At 33.1% G+C, this 21,496-nt stretch overlaps 1 protein-coding gene across 1 annotated transcript; it reads left to right on the top strand.

Annotated features, from left to right (window-relative positions):
• Window positions 1–5,332: 5,332 nt before the first annotated feature.
• Window positions 5,333–21,088, top strand: LOC131845957 (oxysterol-binding protein-related protein 2). Its single transcript, XM_059195127.1, has 9 exons — window positions 5,333–5,455; window positions 13,921–14,141; window positions 14,299–14,414; window positions 15,454–15,596; window positions 16,668–16,868; window positions 17,503–17,701; window positions 18,437–18,553; window positions 20,572–20,687; window positions 20,946–21,088. The coding sequence occupies exons 1-9, from the start codon at window positions 5,421–5,423 to the stop codon at window positions 21,052–21,054; spliced, it is 1,257 nt and encodes a 418-aa protein (XP_059051110.1). The 5' UTR covers window positions 5,333–5,420; the 3' UTR covers window positions 21,055–21,088.
• The last annotated feature ends 408 nt before the right edge of the window (window positions 21,089–21,496 follow it).

Below are 21,496 nucleotides of genomic sequence, written 5' to 3'. Positions count from 1 at the left end.
CGTTGTTTATTGCCGAGTAAATAAAACAATTATTTTGGTAGCCGGAAAGGCGAAAGTAGTACCTTTAAATAAAAACACATCTCTACCTCGATTAGAGTTATGCGCCACCGTCTTACTTTCCAAATTAATTACAAAAATCAAATCAGGTCTTAATAATTGTAATATTATATACATGCAACATTCAACTTTACCACATTTTCTAAAAATCAAGCTTTATTCTTCGATAAATTAAATAGCATGAAAATCATACGAGATGAATGGAAACTCATTATCTACTACAACATGGAACCTTATTGGGAAGGAATAAGTGCTCTTGAAAAATATACAAAGTCGCTGGAAGAAACATGCAAAACAATACGATATCAAATTCACTGCGACACATTACTACTACAGTTACGTCACGGGTCCAATGAACTCGATTACTACAATCATATGTTGCTCAGTCAGCATTATAACGAGCAGGTGCAATCCGCAAGGCGGCGTCGCCGCGGTCTTATCGACGGTGTCGGTTACATCGCCAGTTCCCTATTCGGAGTATTGGATCAAAGATTCGCCGAAAAGTATGAGATGGACATTACTTTACTACGAGACAATCAGAAAAAATTAACATCATTCTGGAAAAATCAAACATCGATCATGGAGGCTGAGTATAACATCTTAAAGCGAACAGAAAATACTATGACTCAGCAACATAAAATGATAAATCAACATATTATAAGTTTAGAACGCGAAATTAGTACCATAAAAAGTGAGACACAAGATAATTTCATAGTAAATCAGTTTACCTTAGCATCAGTCATTGCAAGCAACTTACTCAGCAATATGAAAACCTTACAAGGTACTATCTTAGATACAGTGACAGATCTCTATCATGGCCGATTTAACCCTCATATTCTACAACCAGAACAATTACAGAAAGAACTAAGCATTATAGCGAGTCATTTGTCTAATGACGTCATATTACCAACAGAAAGCATACATACTGACCTCACTCAAATATATAAATTACTTAAAGTTAAAGCAAGAATGTTACAATCATACCTCATATTTGAAATAAGACTACCGCTAATTAGCAGAGATTCATTCGAGATTTTCAGTTTATTCTCAATACCGAAAGTTACAGGAAACAAAATGATCAGAATTATACCCATCTCAAAATACATAGCTATAAATTTGAAGAAAGATACATATATCACAATGTCGGAATTCGATATAAAATCATGCCTTATTGTAGATGCACATTTATGTTATATTAAAAAACCTATATATCAAATTAATACAAATCAAGAATTTTGTGAATCAGAAAATTCCACTTGCAAAACGATCACTAGCAAATGCGAAAATATGTGGGAAGAAAGCAATGAACTTAATAATTATATTTATTTTTGTTGCAATCAGTGTCAAGTACGAGCAATGTGTGGAGATCAGGTTACCGTACATATGCTCACTTATGCGGGATTGAGCACTATAGACAGTGGATGCATCATCAAAACCGATAATTTCACTGTTACATCACATTATCAGCATTCAAATAAATTAAAGATATCACCAGATATATACTCACCCACAGTCGCACCGATAAACCACATCATTAACATATATATTCCTCATCACGAGTGGAATGACATATCGAATTCGGAAAGTCAGCAACTCACAGAAATTGGAGAAAGAATTAAGTTCATGAAAGAGAACGAACCCGTACTATCAGATCACATAACTTATCATGACGTACATCACTATACTTTAATTTATATAATTATCGCCGTGATGGTGTTAGTCGGCGTAATCTATACATTGCGTCGATTACGCAATTGGAAGGTCCCTTCGACGAGCACAGCATCGCCGACTGTGGCGGTTGGCATGGCCAGCTCTCCCGCGCCCCAACCCCGTGCGATGGAAACAGCAAACAATGATAGTGTTAGTGAATGTGACAGTGTAGTCTATCAAACTGTCAAAAAGACATTTGGACGTCCTAAATTGTGCGTGGAAAATAAAGCAACTTCACCACATTTTCGTCCTCAATTTAGTAATTAAATTAGGATGGCTTCAGTTGCTATGATAGTGACCGGATTTCCAGTTCTTGGATGGTGGCGCTGCAAGCGGGCGCCTATGGTGCCAGCGGCGGTGGAGCCGGGCGCTCCCCCGCCATCGATCAGTGTTAGTGTTAGTGTTAGTGTGTGTGTCTGTGTAGAAAATAAGTGTAGTGCCCGTGATATCAGTGAATACGAGAGAAAGTGCGCGTGTCTTAGAGCAAAACAGAAGCACATCGTCTGTGCTAAGATCAGTGTACGTCATCCCTAACGCGTGTGTGTGTAGAATAAGCCTTCGTGTATTGTATTATATCATCTTGTTAAATCATTCGACTTACTAACAAAATCATTAGCATGCTATCTGTAAGAAACAATTGTACATCATCTTGTAAGTAGTAATTAAGGTCACAACCACAGCATCCCCATTCACATCTTCTTTCGCGCCCGGGAATATGTACGAGCTAGCATCGTACATTATTTCGCAACATTAACATTTTATTTTACATTTCACATTTCATTAAAATCAGTTCGCATTCGGTCATCAAGGACGCCGCGCGTACTCATTACATTCATTAATCAGTTATATTTTAAGTTTCAATATACAGTTTTAATCAAGTTTCTATCAGTATCATTTATCAGTTTTACCTATCAGAATCTTTATAGTTTCGGTACAACCCGAACATTACATTTCTTTCCTTCATTTGAAATATATTCTTTTGTGCTGCCACTTTGAGACTACAAAAGAAATAACAAAATTTATGTATATTAAACACCATATTATACCAACCAATTTAATCAATCATATCAAACATCTCTTTATAATCTTTGGTCCCAGTCATTTAGCACACAAAAATATATTTAAAAGTTCTATATTACTTACATTTTCAATAATTTCATCAATCTCCAAAATAATTTCTGGCATCTCCGGTGCTTTTTCATTCAGTTTTGGTTCTCTAGGTTTGTCTGGAATCTTTTAATTACAACATGTACTTTTATAAAAATAATATATATATGTTATATAATATACATTATGCTGAGTTCATTTATGTCATGATATAATAGATACTACATATTATATATTACTTACAGCGCTAACAGGTACATCTATTTCATTTATCTGAAATATGAACACAATGATTAATGAACCTACACTTACTACCTTTACTTTTTATATTATATGCAATGAAAAAATAAAAAATAGGTTACATGATCATCTGGAATTCCTGTTTTAGCGTCAGAGTCATATAGATTGGTGTCCACGTAAAACTCCTGCGGTAACCATGCCAATATGTCTGTACTGTCCACTGGAACAGTCACAGTAGGTGGTCCTCCACCAGTTTTATTCAGAGATCGCCTCTGGTCTGCTAAATTTTTCTTTTTACTTACTTTGATGACTCCCCACTGAGTTTTTATTTGTTGCAATGTCACGTCTGCTACCTTTGCACATTGCATTAAAACTGAAAAATATATTGAAGTGTAAGTACATGAGCAATAACAATTCACATATAAAATTATACTAAGCATGCAAGTTACTCTAATCTACGGGCTAGCTTCTACAAATAATAAATAACCTATCCATAACTTCCAGCCATCCTTTCTTTTTACAGTTGTTGGTATTCGTATCCGTATTCTTATTCTCTAGTACGGCGACACGATCGCGGATCAATTCCAACAATAAATTCTATCAAAAATAAGGTATGCATTAAATGAATGTAATAAAAAGTTAAAACAAGTGAAATTCAAAGTCGTACATAAAAAATAATTTACTTGATCCAAAACTGGACAAAAATAACAAATATTGATAAGTAAACACAATCTTACCTTGTCGTCTTCCAACCAATTTTCGCTTCGTGCTCTCTTTTGTTTATCCATTTTAAAATTTACTAGACAATGAAAATCCGTAATATGTAATAAATCCGTTAATTCTAATTCTAACGAATTGTAACTATATTAAAACAATCGTAAATTATAACATGCAATTTTAAATAAAACAATCGTTTTGACAGAACCAGTGTTGCCAACGATGTTTTATTGAATCCACTATATAGCAAAGAAACCTCGAGTTTTACAAAATATTTAAATCAATATTAATGAATTAATAAAACTACTTGAAACCATTATATTAAAAATTTTTAAAAATACATGCATATTTAAACCAAAAATCATTGTAATATTTAAAAACTATGAAAAAATACTTCTATCTTCCCTTAACTTTATTAAATAGAAATACAATTACAATAATAAAATACAATTTTATATATATTCAATAGGAAAATGTATAAAAATGTATTAATTTACATAATTTGTTCAATACTGGAGGAGTTAATTCTGCTAGATTTAGTGGTGAAGCAACTAAAATAGCAACACTGATTACGTCACCTGCGTATATGGTAAAACAGTCCAACGTCAAGATTGCAACATAATGATAAAAACAGTCCTATAAACCTCTATTAGTTAGCGAGGCTTTATAATAGGTTTATGAATAACGCACTTCTATAAACCTTCAATAGCGCTAATGAATGTTTTAACTAATGAGCTCTATAAACCTTCAATAAGTTTTTTTATGAATAAGACCGTAAGTCTGCGTCTTTATAAGGCTTATATTAATGTATTCGTAATTTAAGTCGTGCTCTTGTCTGCGGAGCTCTTGCAATTTCCCACGATTTTCCCATAATATCTTTAATTAGAATACGGCATGACTTTTATTTTTCCTTGATCTGCTTGATATAACTGTATCTTGGTCTTTCCTTGCCTCCTTCCTTTTCTTCCTTCTATTTTTCTTTCGATAATATTTAATAATTTCATCGTGTCGTATCAATTGTCCCGACATTTTTCCTCGCCTATGTTTAAAATATTTATTATCTATCGCTGAAATTACTTTTCCCTTCCTGACCACAGGTATGGTACTATAGTTTTCTGAAATGCAATTTTTCTACTGTGAGGAAGCTGTGTACCATCAGCTTGTCTGTCATTTCAATTACGTAAAAAAATATTACGATATTAGACGTAAATTCAAACTATTAATAGCTAAAAAGGAAATTAAGCATTAAACATATCTACATTAAACATGTAATTTTATTTTATTTATCTGTAGTGATTAAGATATAAATAAAATAAAATAAAATGTATGAATGGATTAACTAGCCATGTCATAAACAAGCCTTTTTTAAGTATCCTACCTAAAAGAAAATAGAAAATAGTAAATCACACGAGAATAATGGATATCAAATAGTGAATACAAACTCATTAAACGTGACTTTTGGACGTACGAGAGTTATTTTGGGACGTTTGTGTGCTCGGGGTGTGATTTTAACGGCGGGTGTGTTTGGGGTTGTTCGCGTGTGTTCGGGCGCGGAGCCGGAACTGCAGTCACTGGCGTGAAGGAGTAAGATGGAAGATAATGCTGACGGGCAGTATAAATACAGGTAAGTTTTAGTATGTTAATTATTAGCTATGTATATTAAGTAAATAATTTCACTTTTCAGTATGTTTCTAGTGCCAGAAGAGTTTTAATATTTCTGCTCTTAACAATATTTCTGAAGACTAGTCGCAAAATGGAAGATTTAAGCGGACACTAGTGTTAAAATGCGTGAGGCGGATTTGGCTCATGGGCCATAGTTTAGAGACCCCTGAGTTATATACAAAACGATGGTAGATCCCTATACACTAAAATATTTCAAACTAATTATTGCATCTTGAGACGAAAAAAATATGACCAATTAAAAATTATGAAAAATCGATCTTGAAACAAAACATTAAAGAATATTTTTTAAAAATTGTAACATGCTTAAGGAGTAGATTCTCCCGCTGGGGTGGACACTCCATTCTTAGATCCCACACCCAAAAAATCTGCTCATAGTTCTGGGACTGATTGCAGATAAGAAGAGAGAAAAAAAAATTGTAACTATATATTACAAATGGGGGAAAAATCCATACTAATATTATAAATTGAGTCTATATGTCTGCCTGCATTATATCTCCATAGCTCGCAGTGCTACAGGTTTAAACATCTGATAATAGGGGTGAAAGGGATTGTTGGTAATGTGGATTAATAACCCCATTGCTAGCAATTTACTATATCAGATTGACCTCCACGTGGTTGCCACGATGGGCTAAAAGACCTGACCTCATGCTCCACTGGTACTCCGCCAGCGTAGGCAGGAACACAATTCCATTATCATCTACAAAAAAACTATTCATTACGTTGATGCAATTTATTAATCAGCGTGTGATTGCAGATATATACATATAGCAGATATATGTATGTTAAATATATTTGAGAATTTACTTGAGAAAATAGCGCCGTAGGTACCTACGTACGTAGGCGTAAGCGAAATTGGATACTTACAAAAAGAATAAGCCCATTTTTCTTCGCTCATTTACCTTCATTGTGTTCTTATAAAAATCCTCTGTGTAGGTATGCTTTATCAAATTAATGTTGTAGTTTTAATATCTCCCAACGAGATCCATTCATTTCTAACCTTAAAATTAGAGCCAGCTCCCACGAGTTCTCGCCTACATAAATTAGTTTAATAGTTTGTCAGAAGCCAACTCTGCGAAACAATATTATTATAATTTTCATATAATAACTACGTGTTCTTGCGACTTCACTTGACACCGCCTGTACATTTGTCTATGCCAGTGTTTTCAAATCTGGGGCCCATGCCCAATAGGGAGTCAATTTGATTGTTAAGGAGAGCAATTCGAAAATGGACTCGACACGAGGTTAACTCTTTCGCTCTGGGCTGTCTAAATGCAATACTAGATTTCGATGCCAAATTTAACGAAAAAGCAAATTCTTAATTAATTGTTTCATAACTAAATTATGAGAATCCTATATTAGGAGAATCTTTAGAAGTTAGTCAGAATTTTAATTCCAGTTTTTCATTGTGTATTTTGAAAATGTACTTACTGTGTTTCGTTGACAATTTCCTAGTGATTTCTTTGTAAAATATATCATTTAAGTTTCTTATGACTTTACATTCATTTACATTAATAAATATTAAATTATATGTGTGCTACATACATACCTAGGGGCTTTAGAAAGATGTCGTATAGCACAAAAAGGTTATGAATCACTGTTGATGATAAATCAAACGGCAACAAGAAATATTATAAACGCTAAAGTTTGTGAGTATGGATAGATGTTTGTTATTCTTTCACGCAAAAACTACTGAACGGATTTTGTTTTATCAAAATCCTTTACAGTAATATAGCTTATACATCAAAATAACATATAGGCTATAAATTTAACACGAGTAAAACCGCGGGCACAGCATCTATAATACTTAAGAGTCACTCATCTTCACACGACTTTAAACTCTTCATTTTTATAAGCGCTGAAATGAGGTAAATATATAGAGCTGTTCAAGTCATCTGTTGCGGGACGCCCACCCCTCTCACCTGTAGGAGGGGGGGATAGGGGCCACCCACTTTGAGTAGGAAATTAAATTTTAAGCGCGCCCTTGGCCGATCTGTACGGAAGTTATTATGTGTACAGGCCGAGCTGTTGCCCATCTGGAAGTTTAACGGGCACTATATCTTTGCTTATATGTAAATATATATTTTTAAAGACTGAGGTTTATATATAGTATATACAATAATATATAGATAATTTTTAGTATATTTTATTTTTAGTATTAAGAGAAAGTAAGGTATGATGGTAAAACATATACTTCGAAATTGAGAATAATAAAAGAACAAAGAAAAAATCGTATTAAAAAATATAATTACCATGTAAAAAAGGTACGTTATGCACATACATATATAAGTATAAAGTTTTCAAGTAAACGATACTTGACAACTGATATATCTAAGTACATATAGTTTCATTTTTTCTGTAAATACATACACAATATATATAGTTTATCCTTATAATATATTTACATATAAGCAAAGATATAGTGCCCGCTAAACTTCTACAACGTACAACACTAGCTGTGCATAGTTATTCCCAAGATGTCTCTGTGTTAATTAAATTGACATCAGAAAAAAAAACGGTTTGTTTGCATGCTGATCTTTAAAATTACAAGTCGAGTTTGGTTTGGTTTTGGCTGATTTCCCGAATTTGTTTGCTTTTTTTATATAAAAGACAGCAAATATATACGAAGACGTCTTATATATCTTATATATAAAATTCTCGTGTCACAGTTTTCGTTCCCATACTCCTCCGAAACGGCTTGACCGATTCTCATGAAATTTTGTGAGCGTATTGAGTAGGTCTGAGAATCGGCAAACATCTATTTTTCATCCCCCTAATTTTTTTTTTATTTTTTAGACAAAATTTTTAGTTTCTATTTTTTTATGATACAACATACAAAAATACATACAATCCTAAATTTTCACCCGTCTATCATCAACCCCTATTCTTTTATAGCGTTATTAATTTATATGGCAAAACAACGTTTGCCGGGACAGCTAGTATAATATATACATATATATGACGTCTTCGTGATAGGTAGGTGCAATCTACCTTGACGGGGGTAAAGGGGATTGTTAGTAATCTGAACTGATGATCTTATTGCTAGCAAGTTGACCTCCACGCCGTTCCCTGGAAACCATCGTGATAAATTCTTGGTGAATTTGTCGCGCTGGGCTAACTGACCCGACCTCACGCTCATCTTATCACCCTCCACTGGTGCGCCGCCAGCGTAAGCCGTTAGCGCAGGCGGGTGCATCATGCCATTATCATACATAAAAAAGTCTATCTTGACGTAAAATTATACAAAAATCAAAGTGTGAAAACTTATTAAAAATGTTTTTAAAAATCGCCCTCATGATTTATTATTAATGGTATTGCAATATTAATTAATATTTTAATGACAAATATAATCATTACTCATATTGTGCACAGTTGTAATTGTTTTTAATTATTATTGGTGACTAACATTTAATTTTAACAATTATTGTATGCTTATAATTGAAGAAATCTTAGTCATCAGTGTAAGTAATATTTAATTAAAAACAAGCACAACTGTATATAATATGACTAATGATTAAGTTAATAGAGGTAGATACTTCGCTATATATTTTTTGAACAACTTTATATGACCTATGAATCACAATAAAGATCATCATCATTGTGATCATCATCATGTATGCAACTATTTACTTGAATATGTTTGTAGTGTGTTTCAATATTCCAGTTTGCAATGTCTTCATAAATGTTTAAAAGTCTCGTCAAAATCGGTCCTGCCATTTCAGAAATTAGCCGGAACAAACAGACAGACAGACAAAAATTGTAAAAAATGTTATTTTCGTGTAAGTATCGTATTTATATTCATATGCATGTAGTAAAAAATGATTATTTCAATATTACAAACAGACACTCCAATTTTATTTATATGTATAGAGTATAGATTGTTACAGCTGGATCAACATTGGTATAGATTTATCAACAAGAATGAAGTGAAATGTGGTCTGACCAAACAGCCGATCAATACCTACCGACGGAAATCCCAAGCTTTCAATGTAGATTCAGTTAGGAGATTAGAAATGAATACAGCTGAATACAGAAAAATAAATTAGATTATCAACAGTAGGTAGTGTAATATAATTAGATTAAATCTATATTCTCAAAGAAAGAAGACCATTTCAAATTGATATAATGTTAAGTTCTTATATTAATACATAGATTATTAGTGATATAAATAATATATATTGTTCTATACTATAACACGCATGTATTATACATATAGGTACATATAAACCTTTATCTTCAATCACCCTATATAAAAATCAGGGATGTTATTAATGTCAAATTTCGGATACGGATAGGTTTCGGATATAGGAATGATTATTATACTGGATACGGATACGGATGCGGATATGAAATTATTTCGGATTATCCGTTAGTTTCGGATAATTTCGGTTTCGGATATTAATCTTTTAAGGAATTTCAAAAGTAAAATACAAACAGGTAATAAAATTATTACATAACGTATCTCAATTAGGCTTCGCTCCTATCTGATATTGTCCGAAACTTTTATTTCGGATTCCGTTACGGTTACGGATATTTTTTATATCGGACATCCGATGGTTTCGGTTACGGTTACGGAGCTCCCTAACATCCCTGCTAAAAACTATATTAAAATCTGTTGAGTAATTTAAAAGATATAAACGAACAGACGACTTTGTTTTATACTATGTAAATATTTTCAGTATTTTCGCGGTAGGTAAGCTGTAAAAAAAGAAATTAAGGAATGGTATTTATTAGATAGATATCCACTTAAACACACGACACTCACTTAATATAATTACAATTTACTTAATATAAAATAAACACACACAAAACAAAAAGAAGATACGCTTTTTCTATATTGATTGTGGTGTATGAAAATGTAAAATACACGTGTGTATGTGTGTTGGTGTGATCTCATGCAAATTGGATTTTCCTACTATCGGGCTGCAAAAATTAAACGCATGTGTATCACATGATATCATGATGTCTTTAACGCACAGATAACTCAGTTGACAATTTATTGTTTTGCGTAATGAAATGTAGGTAAGTACTTAACTATTTTCTGGATATTGTAATGTATTCTTTGTTTGCTTAATAATAGTTATGTTTTCTTCACGCACTATTTTCTTCACTCTCTATGTTATACCTGTTTTATGTTATATTTCATATTGTTGTATTGTCTGTTTGTAGTACAATATGTAGAAAAAAATCTTATAAGTTCATTATGTGAACACCACTTATTAATCCTATTAAATACTTTTCGGTTCTCGTCTACCTATTATGTATACATATATTATAATGACTTTTTTTACCAAAATAAAATTAAAATAATAAAAAAAACGCTATTATATAGGTACATATACGACGCTCACCGTCCGTCAACTCGTTTGGCGTTCCATTTAAATAACAAAAAAAGATACATATCACCTACATGAAATATATATTTCAAATAAGTCCTACGTTTCAACAGGTGCTATCCAAATCCGTTGGAATTTTAGAGCGGGTACGTTCTGGCTGGAGTAGGGTGTACACTCGTTCAAGGTCACCGAGACTCGATCAATACCGTGCGGTCTCGTCTCGTCTACAAGCTGGGAAAGTTTCGTCCGGGGAAATACTGGATTGTTGGTCATATATTATACGTTCATTTGTATATGTCGCATATCGGTAGGAACACAGTTTTTATTGACAATATCTTTACATAGTATAAAATGAAGTCGATTCTGCTGTCTGTTCGTTTAGATCTTTTAAATGGATTTTAATAGAGTTTTTAGCAATAGATGAAGGTTAATAATACATGTACATCAGTCCGAAGCCGGGGCGAGTAGCTAGTAAAGTATAAATCTAAATTAATATTATAAACACAAGTGTTTATTTATGTCAGTATGTATAAATGCTTGAATTTTGCGTGAAGATGTGAAGACTGATATCCCAATGGCAGACGTAGGCAAGAAATGCAGACGAAGTCTCCGAAAAAAACTAGTACAGTAATAAATAGTAGTAACGATAAAAATATATGGTGATCAATAATAATTGTGTTTTAAAATATTGATTACATTTGGACTCTATACATGATCTAACTGATATTGTTAGTGAATAAACGTAATTATTATTCAATAACATTAGACTAACTTCATTAATGCATTAAAAGTAAAAAAAGAACCATTTCATTTTTCTGTAATTTCTTCTAATTACCCAGTGAAATTTTTTTATACTTGTACAGAAAATTAAACCTTATTTCTACACTATTAACTATAATAATATAAATGAGAAGTTACGTTACCCGAATGTTGTCTATCTTTCATCTAAACAAAAGCAGATAAAAATTACTCAATAATTTTAATATTATAAATGATCATTTAATTAGTACAGGCGAAAAGGTGAGATATAATTTTTTAAGTAAATTTAATACAGTTTGAAAGTTAAAATACTTTTTATTTATGTTTGTAATTTATTCCCAACGCGATCCAACCTCTCGAATCCGCCCTGAAACAGAATTTGAAACGTTCAAAGTCCGGTTAGCGAATTTAAACTTTGATATAAGTACCTACTCTGGCTTGAAGGAAATTTGATTAAATTGCTGCCAAGTTATTTCCAGCAAAATTCTAAGCGTGTCTAAACAACATATATTTGCTTTAATGTACTATGTACATAATATGTAATTATATTTTCCCTCTTAGTTATGCCGCCCTCGCTGTTCCAACATATAACTGGGTATATATGTTGGAAGTAAATAAGTAAATCTTTTACAGTATTATATGAATTAATTTTACATTAATTTCATGTGGAATTCCCATAAATTAGCCACGATAATTTTTAGAAGGGGCAGCATGGTTACCGGGCTGACAGAGAAGAAATTCTTAACAATTTAGCCATTACTTAGGATTAGTAACAAACACTATCATTACTAATTGGTGGAGGACTTATTAGTACATATATAATTTTTATGTATGTCTTATTTTTTTAATTCTATTATAATTTTAAGAAACCCAACTGATATTTTTTAAAGTCAATATGTTACTATTGTTTATCTATTTAAGTACCATAGGTACAGTGAACATTCTAAAATATTCTAATAATAACATTTCCGTTGTATTAAATTACAACAGAAACCTGCAAGCAAAAGAATTTATCAATCCAAATATAAGGATTAAATTATACATATAAAATACACCAAAAAGAAATAATATAGAAAAACTCTAATCTCTTTATATCTAGCGAGAATACTTGTCAATTAAGTAATAAGTAATGAATACTTAACAGGTTTTGTATAATAAGTGTGTTTTAAAATTAGAACATAAAAGGTAATTCTGGAATTTGCTTAAGTATTATATTAGTAAAACACACAAACAAATTGAGCTATAAAACAATTGTTTAAATGCCGTTTAAATCAACAAATGATAGCCCTATTATCATTTGTCACAGATTAACAAAAGGAAACCAACAGGATTAAGAACAGAGTTGGAAGACGGTCGGCCTTGGCCCAATTCGGCGGGTCGATAGGACCTACCCCTCATTTCGGGCCCCAGATTACATTGAGATACCCAAGGTCGTAAGCTTGGAATTATTATCACGTAGAGTTTATCGTCGTTTGAATGTGCTGTCGTTGATTTTATTAGTCGTAATGATGATGTTAACAATAAAATAGGTTTTATAGACAAATCACTGCCTAATGTAGTGAATATGAGTATTTTCGTCTACTAAGCTACCAGATTCAGTCAGGTTCATACGTTATTCACGAAGACTATTGCTAATTTGAATCTGAGAATGTCTGGAGATGTAGTGAGAATTTGTGTCGAAAATTGTAATGGAAATTATGTTTCAAGATAAAACCTTATAACAATGTTTGTCTTCGTTTAGTGAATATACAAAATTTATTTTAAAATAAACGTAAGTATTTAAAGCAGGTAATTGTCGTAACTAAATATTAATAGTGTTTTCGCGACGTTTTTTAACTAGTCTAATAACTGGCCTTTATAGCTTTACTGAACGATAGGGAGCGACTGCAAATGACAGTCCAAACCTGTGGAAGAACTTATGGAGTGGCTGATAGCCAACTCGTATGACGGATATGATGTTAGACTGAGGGTACCGCTAAGGATTCGAACTTCGGCTCAGGTCGTTGTGATTTCGATCCCCGTTTGAACTGGACGGGGGATCGGTCAGAGGGAATCCTTCACGACGTTTATCGTTTAACGTTGTAGTGACAACTCCATATTTCTCAGGCCTACCGCCGCTCTTTTCGAATAATTTTGTTTGTTATATATAGGTTTTGTCATCACCGGAGAATCAGAAATATAAATTCAGACACATTTTTCTATTACGACGACATTTGAATTCGCGATCTATGGTTCTATATCAAAGTAGTACCTAATAAATAAGTAAATAAAAAGGAAAATCTAGAAGTTCACCATATTTTATCTTCTTCACCAGGAGCTCTCTGCCAGTTGCCCAATTCAGCCGCGGCGACTTCTCCCTGTGGTCGGTGCTGAAGAACTGCGTGGGCAAGGAGCTGTCCAAGATCACGATGCCGGTGGTGTTCAATGAGCCGCTCTCCTTCCTCCAGCGGATGCTCGAGTACCTGGAGTACGCGCATCTGCTCAGAATGGCCTCCGAACAAACTGATCCAGTCGCCAGGATGGAGTACATAGCTGGTAGGTTTAAGGTGTAGCACTACAATTTGTAAATAATTGTACCTTGTTCATCATCAAGTGCTTCTTCTTTATCTTTAATTGTAATTGATGAATAATGAATTTATATAACTATCTAAATATGTTTTTCCAATGGTATATTGTATATTTTATATTGCAGCTTTTGCTGTAAGTGCGTTGGCGTCGAATTGGGAACGCCTGGGTAAACCTTTCAACCCACTGCTTGGTGAAACTTACGAGCTCGAGAGACCAGAGTTTAGAGCAGTCTGTGAACAGGTAAGAAACCAAAACGTCACAAAATCGTAAGTTCGAATAGGGTGAAATCGTTGTCATTTCAGAGGGTAGGTGTCCTCTTATCCTGTAATTTCACTGCCTGTTCTGACAGCGTCAGTGATCTAGCTGTTTGAAACATCGCTTTATTTCCGATGGGCGTGGGTGCAATTCCTCGTACAGTAAAAACATTTGTATTCATGAGTATGATTGTTTGTATTGGTCCAAGTATTTTCTATGTATATAATGTTTTTACAAAAAACAAAGTATCTAACTATATCATTCAGTTGTCCACTACCTACACATAACACAAGATCTGCTTAGGTTGTAGCCGCAAAAAGTAATATTGTGATATTTGTGGCGTTACACTAATAAATAATAATCTCAGGTGTATTCATTCACAGCGCCATCTAGACCCAAGTTAAGCTAGCTAAAGCTTGTGTTGTGGGTATTATATAACTGATACAAATGTATATATATTAGTATCAGTTATCTAATATCTATAGGTGGTGGAAAGGGGATTGTTAGTAATGTGGACTCATGACCACATAACTAGCAATGTACTATGTCAGGTTGACATAACGATGGGCTAACTGACCTGACCTCATGCTCATCTTGTCATCCTCCACTGGTGCCACGCCAAAAATACCATTTCACTATCATTCATATATGTTTTTTTTTCATGAGTACATATATATTACACATAGAAAATACCCAAACCGATACAAACAATCATACTCATGAATATAAAAGTTTGTGCAATGTGAGGAATCGAACCCGCGACCAAGTAAGGCGTGTGCTAAACCACTATACCACCGAGGTCGTCCATAGATAAATTAATATAAAATAAATACTAACACCAAATACCTACTAAATATTAAAGTATCATAGGATAAAGCAAAAGCGTTATATCTTTTCTTATATTTTAGGTTTCAAGTTTTATACAAATGTAGGTAGTTTATATTATTAATATTATTATTAATTGCTATTAGTATTATGTACATAGTTTGTAATTATTAATTAAAAATATTTCCTTGTATTTCAGGTTTCCCACCATCCCCCAGTATCAGCGTTCCATGCGGACAGTCCTCACTTCGTGTTTCACGGGTCCGTTCACCCCAAACTCAAATTTTGTGGCAAAAGCGTCGAAATACAACCCAAGGGACATGTCACTGTGGAGCTGCCCAGGTAATAATTTACGAGTTACGGTAATTTAGAGCAGTATCTAATTGGATACACATCTGAAATTACCTGAAGAGTAATCTTGTTATGTTGTAAGATTACGCCGCTCCGGTACTTGAAATTTTGCTAATCTTTCTAGAAACAACATCGGTCCTTATGGGACACAGTTACCAAGATACATCAAAATAATAATTACATTTAATAATGGCTAGTAAGAGAAATCCAACATTGTGTACTAAGCACTGCCGAGTCTAAACTATGTCACGCCACCTTACATTTTCCTATTGTCATGTAGTATATATGATCAATATTTTTATCTGCATATGGTCAGTCGATTATCATCTTTAATATACATCGTCTCAACCAAACATAGTAGCATTTACCCGCAACAATCCTTTTAGAAAGATTGTTATAATTTCTACCATACTGTTTAGTTTTAATTATCGAAAAGTAAAAGTATATACCCTCTAACATCTTATGCTATTTTAAATCGATTGTTTGTAACTCACTTTCAAATTAAGAAATAAATGAAAAGTAAAGAAAAAAATTGTATAAAATGTTGACAATTATAGGGTTATTGTTTAAACAATGGGGAAATAGGTCGATTACTTTATAATACTGACGTTCTTTTAATATTAATTTATTTCATTCATCATTACATAAACACCATAAATAACCACTTACATTTTTATTTAGATCGCTTTGTAATGACGAAAAACACTACCATACCATACATTAAGCCGTATGTTTAATGTATAATAAACTATACCCTATAATTTATTTATTTATGATTAATTTATTATCAGGTTTTCTTGCCTATTTTGTTTGTATTATAGTTTTCTTATAGTTAATGTTAGTACGTACAAACATATATAATATACATACATATATAAACTGGACGGTAGGGAAAAAATTAAAATTATAATGAAAAAAAATTGACGTTCAGAAGTTGCTAATATATTCTACATGAATAATACATAAATGATTTTTTAATTTTGAATTCTATAGCTTATTTTCATATGTATACCATATTTCAAGCAAATAAATACATTTAATTTTATTCTATGTAACTTCTAGATGGGGTGAAGCCTACACGTGGAGTAACGTAAACTGCTGCGTTCATAATGTTATTGTTGGTAAGCTATGGATCGAGCAGTATGGTCCCATGGAAGTGGTGTGCCATGGTGGGTCTGGACTGAAGGCCAACCTGTCCTTCAAGCCGGCCGGCTTCAACAATCGAGACTTGCATAGAGTTGACGGCTTTATAGTGGACTCCAAGTGAGTACTAAGAGTATATAGAAATTGAAATAAACTTAATATAAGCATTTTTTAATTAACATATTTTTTTATTTTACCTCTCACATGGAACGCAGATTCATCACAAGAAGAACGTCAAGAAACTAGCGTGTTGCTCTTTTAAATAAATGCAATATATTAATTTATATCGTACTATAGAGTTGCCAACCCTGTTTTGCCTGGACATGTCCTAGATTTTTTAGTCCAGGGAAGTCCTTGAAAGGTTTTAAGCAGAAACTTAGGTTTTTAAATTTTGGTATAAAATAAATATACGCTCGCAAGCAAACGTATGGTATTCATTTCGCGCGATCTTGAGTACTTAATAACTAGTTAAGAATAATAAAAATACCATATATACCATTTAAAAGGTTAATCTGTTAACTTTAAATTTATACCAAATTAATTTTAATCACACCAACATTTAAGGAGCTACTCCGGATTGGGTGAAGGAGTTAGGAAAACATAAGGATAATGGAGAAATAATTTCATTTCACCTATCTTCACTGCATGTTAATATTTTTTAACTATATTAATATGTAGTATAATTTAACTATTGCAACTCTACTACTGACGCAGTCTTACACTGGTGATATGGTAGAATTTATTGTGTTTACAGTAAGAAACGCATTCGATTCCTATATGGTAAGTGGACGGAATACATAAAGTGCTGTAATGCGGCTGCTTATGAACAATGGGCAAAAGAACGTGGAGAGGAAGCGAGCGCACAACAAACTCCGTCCCACACTCCCAAGAAAGTGCTCGCCAAACTAAACAGTTTCAAAGTAGGGGCGCTACGCTCCATGTCAGTACAGGACGTAAGTGTTAATATATTATTAAATTAGATCTTAGATCTCATTTTGCGAAAGTCTATTTCATTACGTAATGGATTTATATTAGGTTTATTAATTCCGCTACTGGAAGCGTTACGATCTCTATTGAGTCTACAGCCTGCCAAAAAAAGCCCCTTTATTTTTACTCATTATTTTATTTTTTATTTTTCGTATAGATTTGAAATGGTAAACAATCTGACCCACATTATAGTAAGAGGCAATTATCTCCCATATACATGAATAGCACTACGGATATCATGTTATCATACAACGCCAGTCAATCAATCATTCCAGGCGACTAAGATATCATGACTTCATACCTTGTAATTTCACTGCCATATGTTGATTCACATGTTAATTTAATCATTTGAATGAAATGTATATCATTATTATTATTATATTTAGAGTATAAAACAAAGTCGCTGTCGCTGTCTGTCCGTCCCTATGTATGTTTAAATCTTTAAAATTACGCGACGGTTTTTGAAGCTGTTTTTTTTAAACAGATAGATAGATAGATAATATTTTTTTCCCTGCCCAGATAAATCTGATAGGAACATCTAGTGCAGCTTTAGATACACGTTCTAGTATAGAACTTACTGCAGTTCTATACAGGCCAAGATCTTTTAGAAGATTGTAGAGATTTCGCTGCTATACCTCTCATTTCCACTTCGACAGCATATATTTTTTTGTAATATAATTAATATTAATTACGTTTTCTAGTCGGATGAACCTGAGAACTCAGATGATGTACCCAAGTCAGATGACACGTTCAACATCGAGATACCGAGCTCTGTCACTCTGTGGGAGGCCAGGCCCAGGCCCAGCAGTAGTGCACAAGTAAGAAAATCATATGCCTATTATCTAAATATTAGGCAATTAATTTTTTTTGTGAATAATAATATATCTTATTAATATTATAAACGCGAAAGTTTGTGAGTATGGGTGGATGTTTGTTACTCTTTCACCACAAAACTACTTAACGGATTTTAATGAAACTTTACTAGTAGTATAGCTTATACATTAGAATAACTTATAACCGCGGACGCAGCTAGTAATAAATATATCTTCACAATCCCAGTTGTGATAGGCAGAGGCAAGCGCAAAAGCGAGAACGAGACGAAATTAAATATTTTTGTTTTGTATTATATTAAGTTTCACAAAGGTTATTATGAAAAGAATAATTGGAAGAACTGTGCTCATAAAAACCAAACTTTATTTTTTCTATACAAATGTTGCTGGTTGGCAAATTAATTCATAGATTTTTTTTTCTACGACCATAAATATTTAGAGTAGAATCATTTATTAACACATATTTGGACAGTATAAATATAAAATTTCAGAAAAATATTCAGTGACGAGACAGAATACTCGAAAAAAAGTCTATCATTCTTGTTATCCAAAAAAAAAAAACGCTTTTAGTAACAAAAAATATAATAATAAAAATATAAAAAAAATTATTTTTGATCAAAAAAAAGTTAAATTATTTTTTTTTTTGTTTTTTGCTAAAAAAAATCATTTTGAATATTTTCGATTGATAATAGTTCATTTTTTAATATATTGAGTGTGCTCGCTTCATCCAGCCGTTTCTGAAATAAACAAAAAACACAGTTTTGAGAAAAACCGTTTAAAGTTTCAAGTCTAAACTATTAAAATATCAACTTACTCTCAATCGGCGATGCCTGGTCCATAGAATTCCTTCCTCTTCCTCGTGAAACTCTTTTAAAGCAGATTGTTCAGCTCTTGAGTCAATCCTGGCTTGTTTAACGACATCACTTACGCGCCGCTCAGAGCGTAAGATTCGCTTTTCATCCCGTTTCTCAACATACGCTTGGGCTTCACGACCAACAGGGCATCCCATAATCGACATAACTTTTAAAATACCTTGAAAACCTTCATTAAAGATAATAACTGCTAAGTAGCTAGCAATTTCAACAACTTTGGGACCAGAATGAAGATGTTTAGGTGCGAAAGTCCAAATCAAAGAATTCAAAGATTCGTTATTGTTTTGTGTCTCTGCTCCTAAACAACGAATTAATAATTCGTCTTTCGATAAATCTTCGAAAACCGGTTTGATAGCTTCTTGGACTTGCGGAATTAGAGGTGGTTTATCGTGATGAAATTGGTCCAGTTCATTATTAGCTTCAGCCTTACGCCATTTACACCAACTGTCTTCACCTTCTGGACAAAATTGATGCTCAAACTTTCTTTTTTTACTACGACCAGGATGAACATTTCCACTCGTACTTCCTTTCCGTCCACTCATTATGAAAAAAAATAATTTGGCAGGCTCTCTTCGAGTTCAACCAAGACTAAAATAACTTCGGTAAAATATTATAACAATAGAAATTTCTGTTTAAGTCTGTAGAAACGTGTCTAAACTTGTATAAACAAATATATTAATAAAAGGGAGGCCAGGTATAAAGCCGACGGTACACAATAGGCCCGGTCTCTAACTGACTTTTACCTGCTGTATCTTTAAAACGACTTCGAATTTTCTAAAATCGCTTTACTACCGTATTCTAGAAATGTTAAGGGAGCAATTTATGAAAAAAAAATCGATTTTTTCAACCCATCACATAGGAAGACCCCCTTAATTCATAGAAGAATAAAGTAGGTAGAACAGACGCAGTATGGAATAGAGTAGAATAAAAGAAAATAGTGACGAGACGAATACTGAAAGTCTTTATCATTCTTGTTTCAAAAGCTAGTAACAAAAAATATAATAATAAAAATTAATTAATCAAAAAAACTTAATATTAACCCATTTTGAATATTCATACTCATTTTTTTAATATCTCGCTCATCCGGTAAACTCCAAATCTTTTGCTTTTCAATTCGCAATGTCCCTGAACGAGCTGGAGCGCGACATGAAGGGCCAGCTGTGTCCGACGGACAGCCGGCTGCGTCCCGACGTGAGGCTGCTGGAGCAGGGCGACATCGACGCAGCTCTCAAGAAGAGCTGGCAGGCCAGGTAAATATGTTATTGACGTCCTCAGTGGTGTAACAGTTCAGCACTCTTTATACCCGATGGTCGCAGGTTCAATTCGCACAGTCTGTATGTTATTTTTTAAATATGCTTTTAGTTTACAATACCTAATTTAAGGTAGACAATATTTAACCCCTGCTGTATTTTAACACTCTAGTATATATATATAGATATATAATATGGACCAATATTGTTACATAAAACATAAATAATATTAAAGTTATCAAAATAAATAACTTCCAGATGGTTCAGCCAGGGAACAAACCCGTACACTAAACAGGAGGATTGGCTCTACAACGGCGGATACTGGGATCGTAACTACCAACATTTGAAAGATGTCGACATATTTTAATATTTCACAATGGCATTCGGAAAGAATTATATACAGCCATACGTAAAGAAGCGATCCTGTATATTGAATATTTTATGAGTTATCATTGCGAGTTTAAAATGAATTAATTTATGTTTGATTACCATAATATTTCATAATTAATATAAATAAGTAATGTATTATTATGACATTTATACTTTTTTTTATTAGGAGGTTTTGGCTATTGTTAGGTGCTTGGACCTGTAGCACTACGACTTACATAGATCTATTGTGCTTGCTCTTTTTCAGAGTTCGCTACCTAAACCCATTAGGGGTAAGAATTGAAGAATATTCTTAGGAGCGATGGTTTTTCTGCTCATGATAGAGTGCAAACTTTCCAAAGGAGATATTTTGTTTATGCATAAGTGGGCTACAACCACATAAGATGTGTAGTAGCGTTTCCTCTTCAGCTTGGCTAAATTTG

Source organism: Achroia grisella, unplaced genomic scaffold, assembly GCF_030625045.1.
Source record: "Achroia grisella isolate CSIRO2021 unplaced genomic scaffold, CSIRO_AGI_Agris_v1 utg487, whole genome shotgun sequence".
Taxonomy (NCBI): Eukaryota; Metazoa; Arthropoda; class Insecta; order Lepidoptera; family Pyralidae; genus Achroia; species Achroia grisella.
Note: the sequence above shows the minus strand (reverse complement) of the source record. Positions and strands in the feature narration are given on the sequence as shown.

Bases quoted from the DNA above. Each gene is read 5' to 3' on its own strand.
- LOC131845957 (XM_059195127.1), top strand. From the start codon at position 5,421: ATGGAAGATAATGCTGACGGGCAGTATAAATACAG. The intron at 14,142-14,298 runs GTAGGTTTAAGG...TTTATATTGCAG, and splicing joins CAGGATGGAGTACATAGCTG to CTTTTGCTGTAAGTGCGTTG. The intron at 16,869-17,502 runs GTGAGTACTAAG...TTGTGTTTACAG, and splicing joins GGCTTTATAGTGGACTCCAA to TAAGAAACGCATTCGATTCC.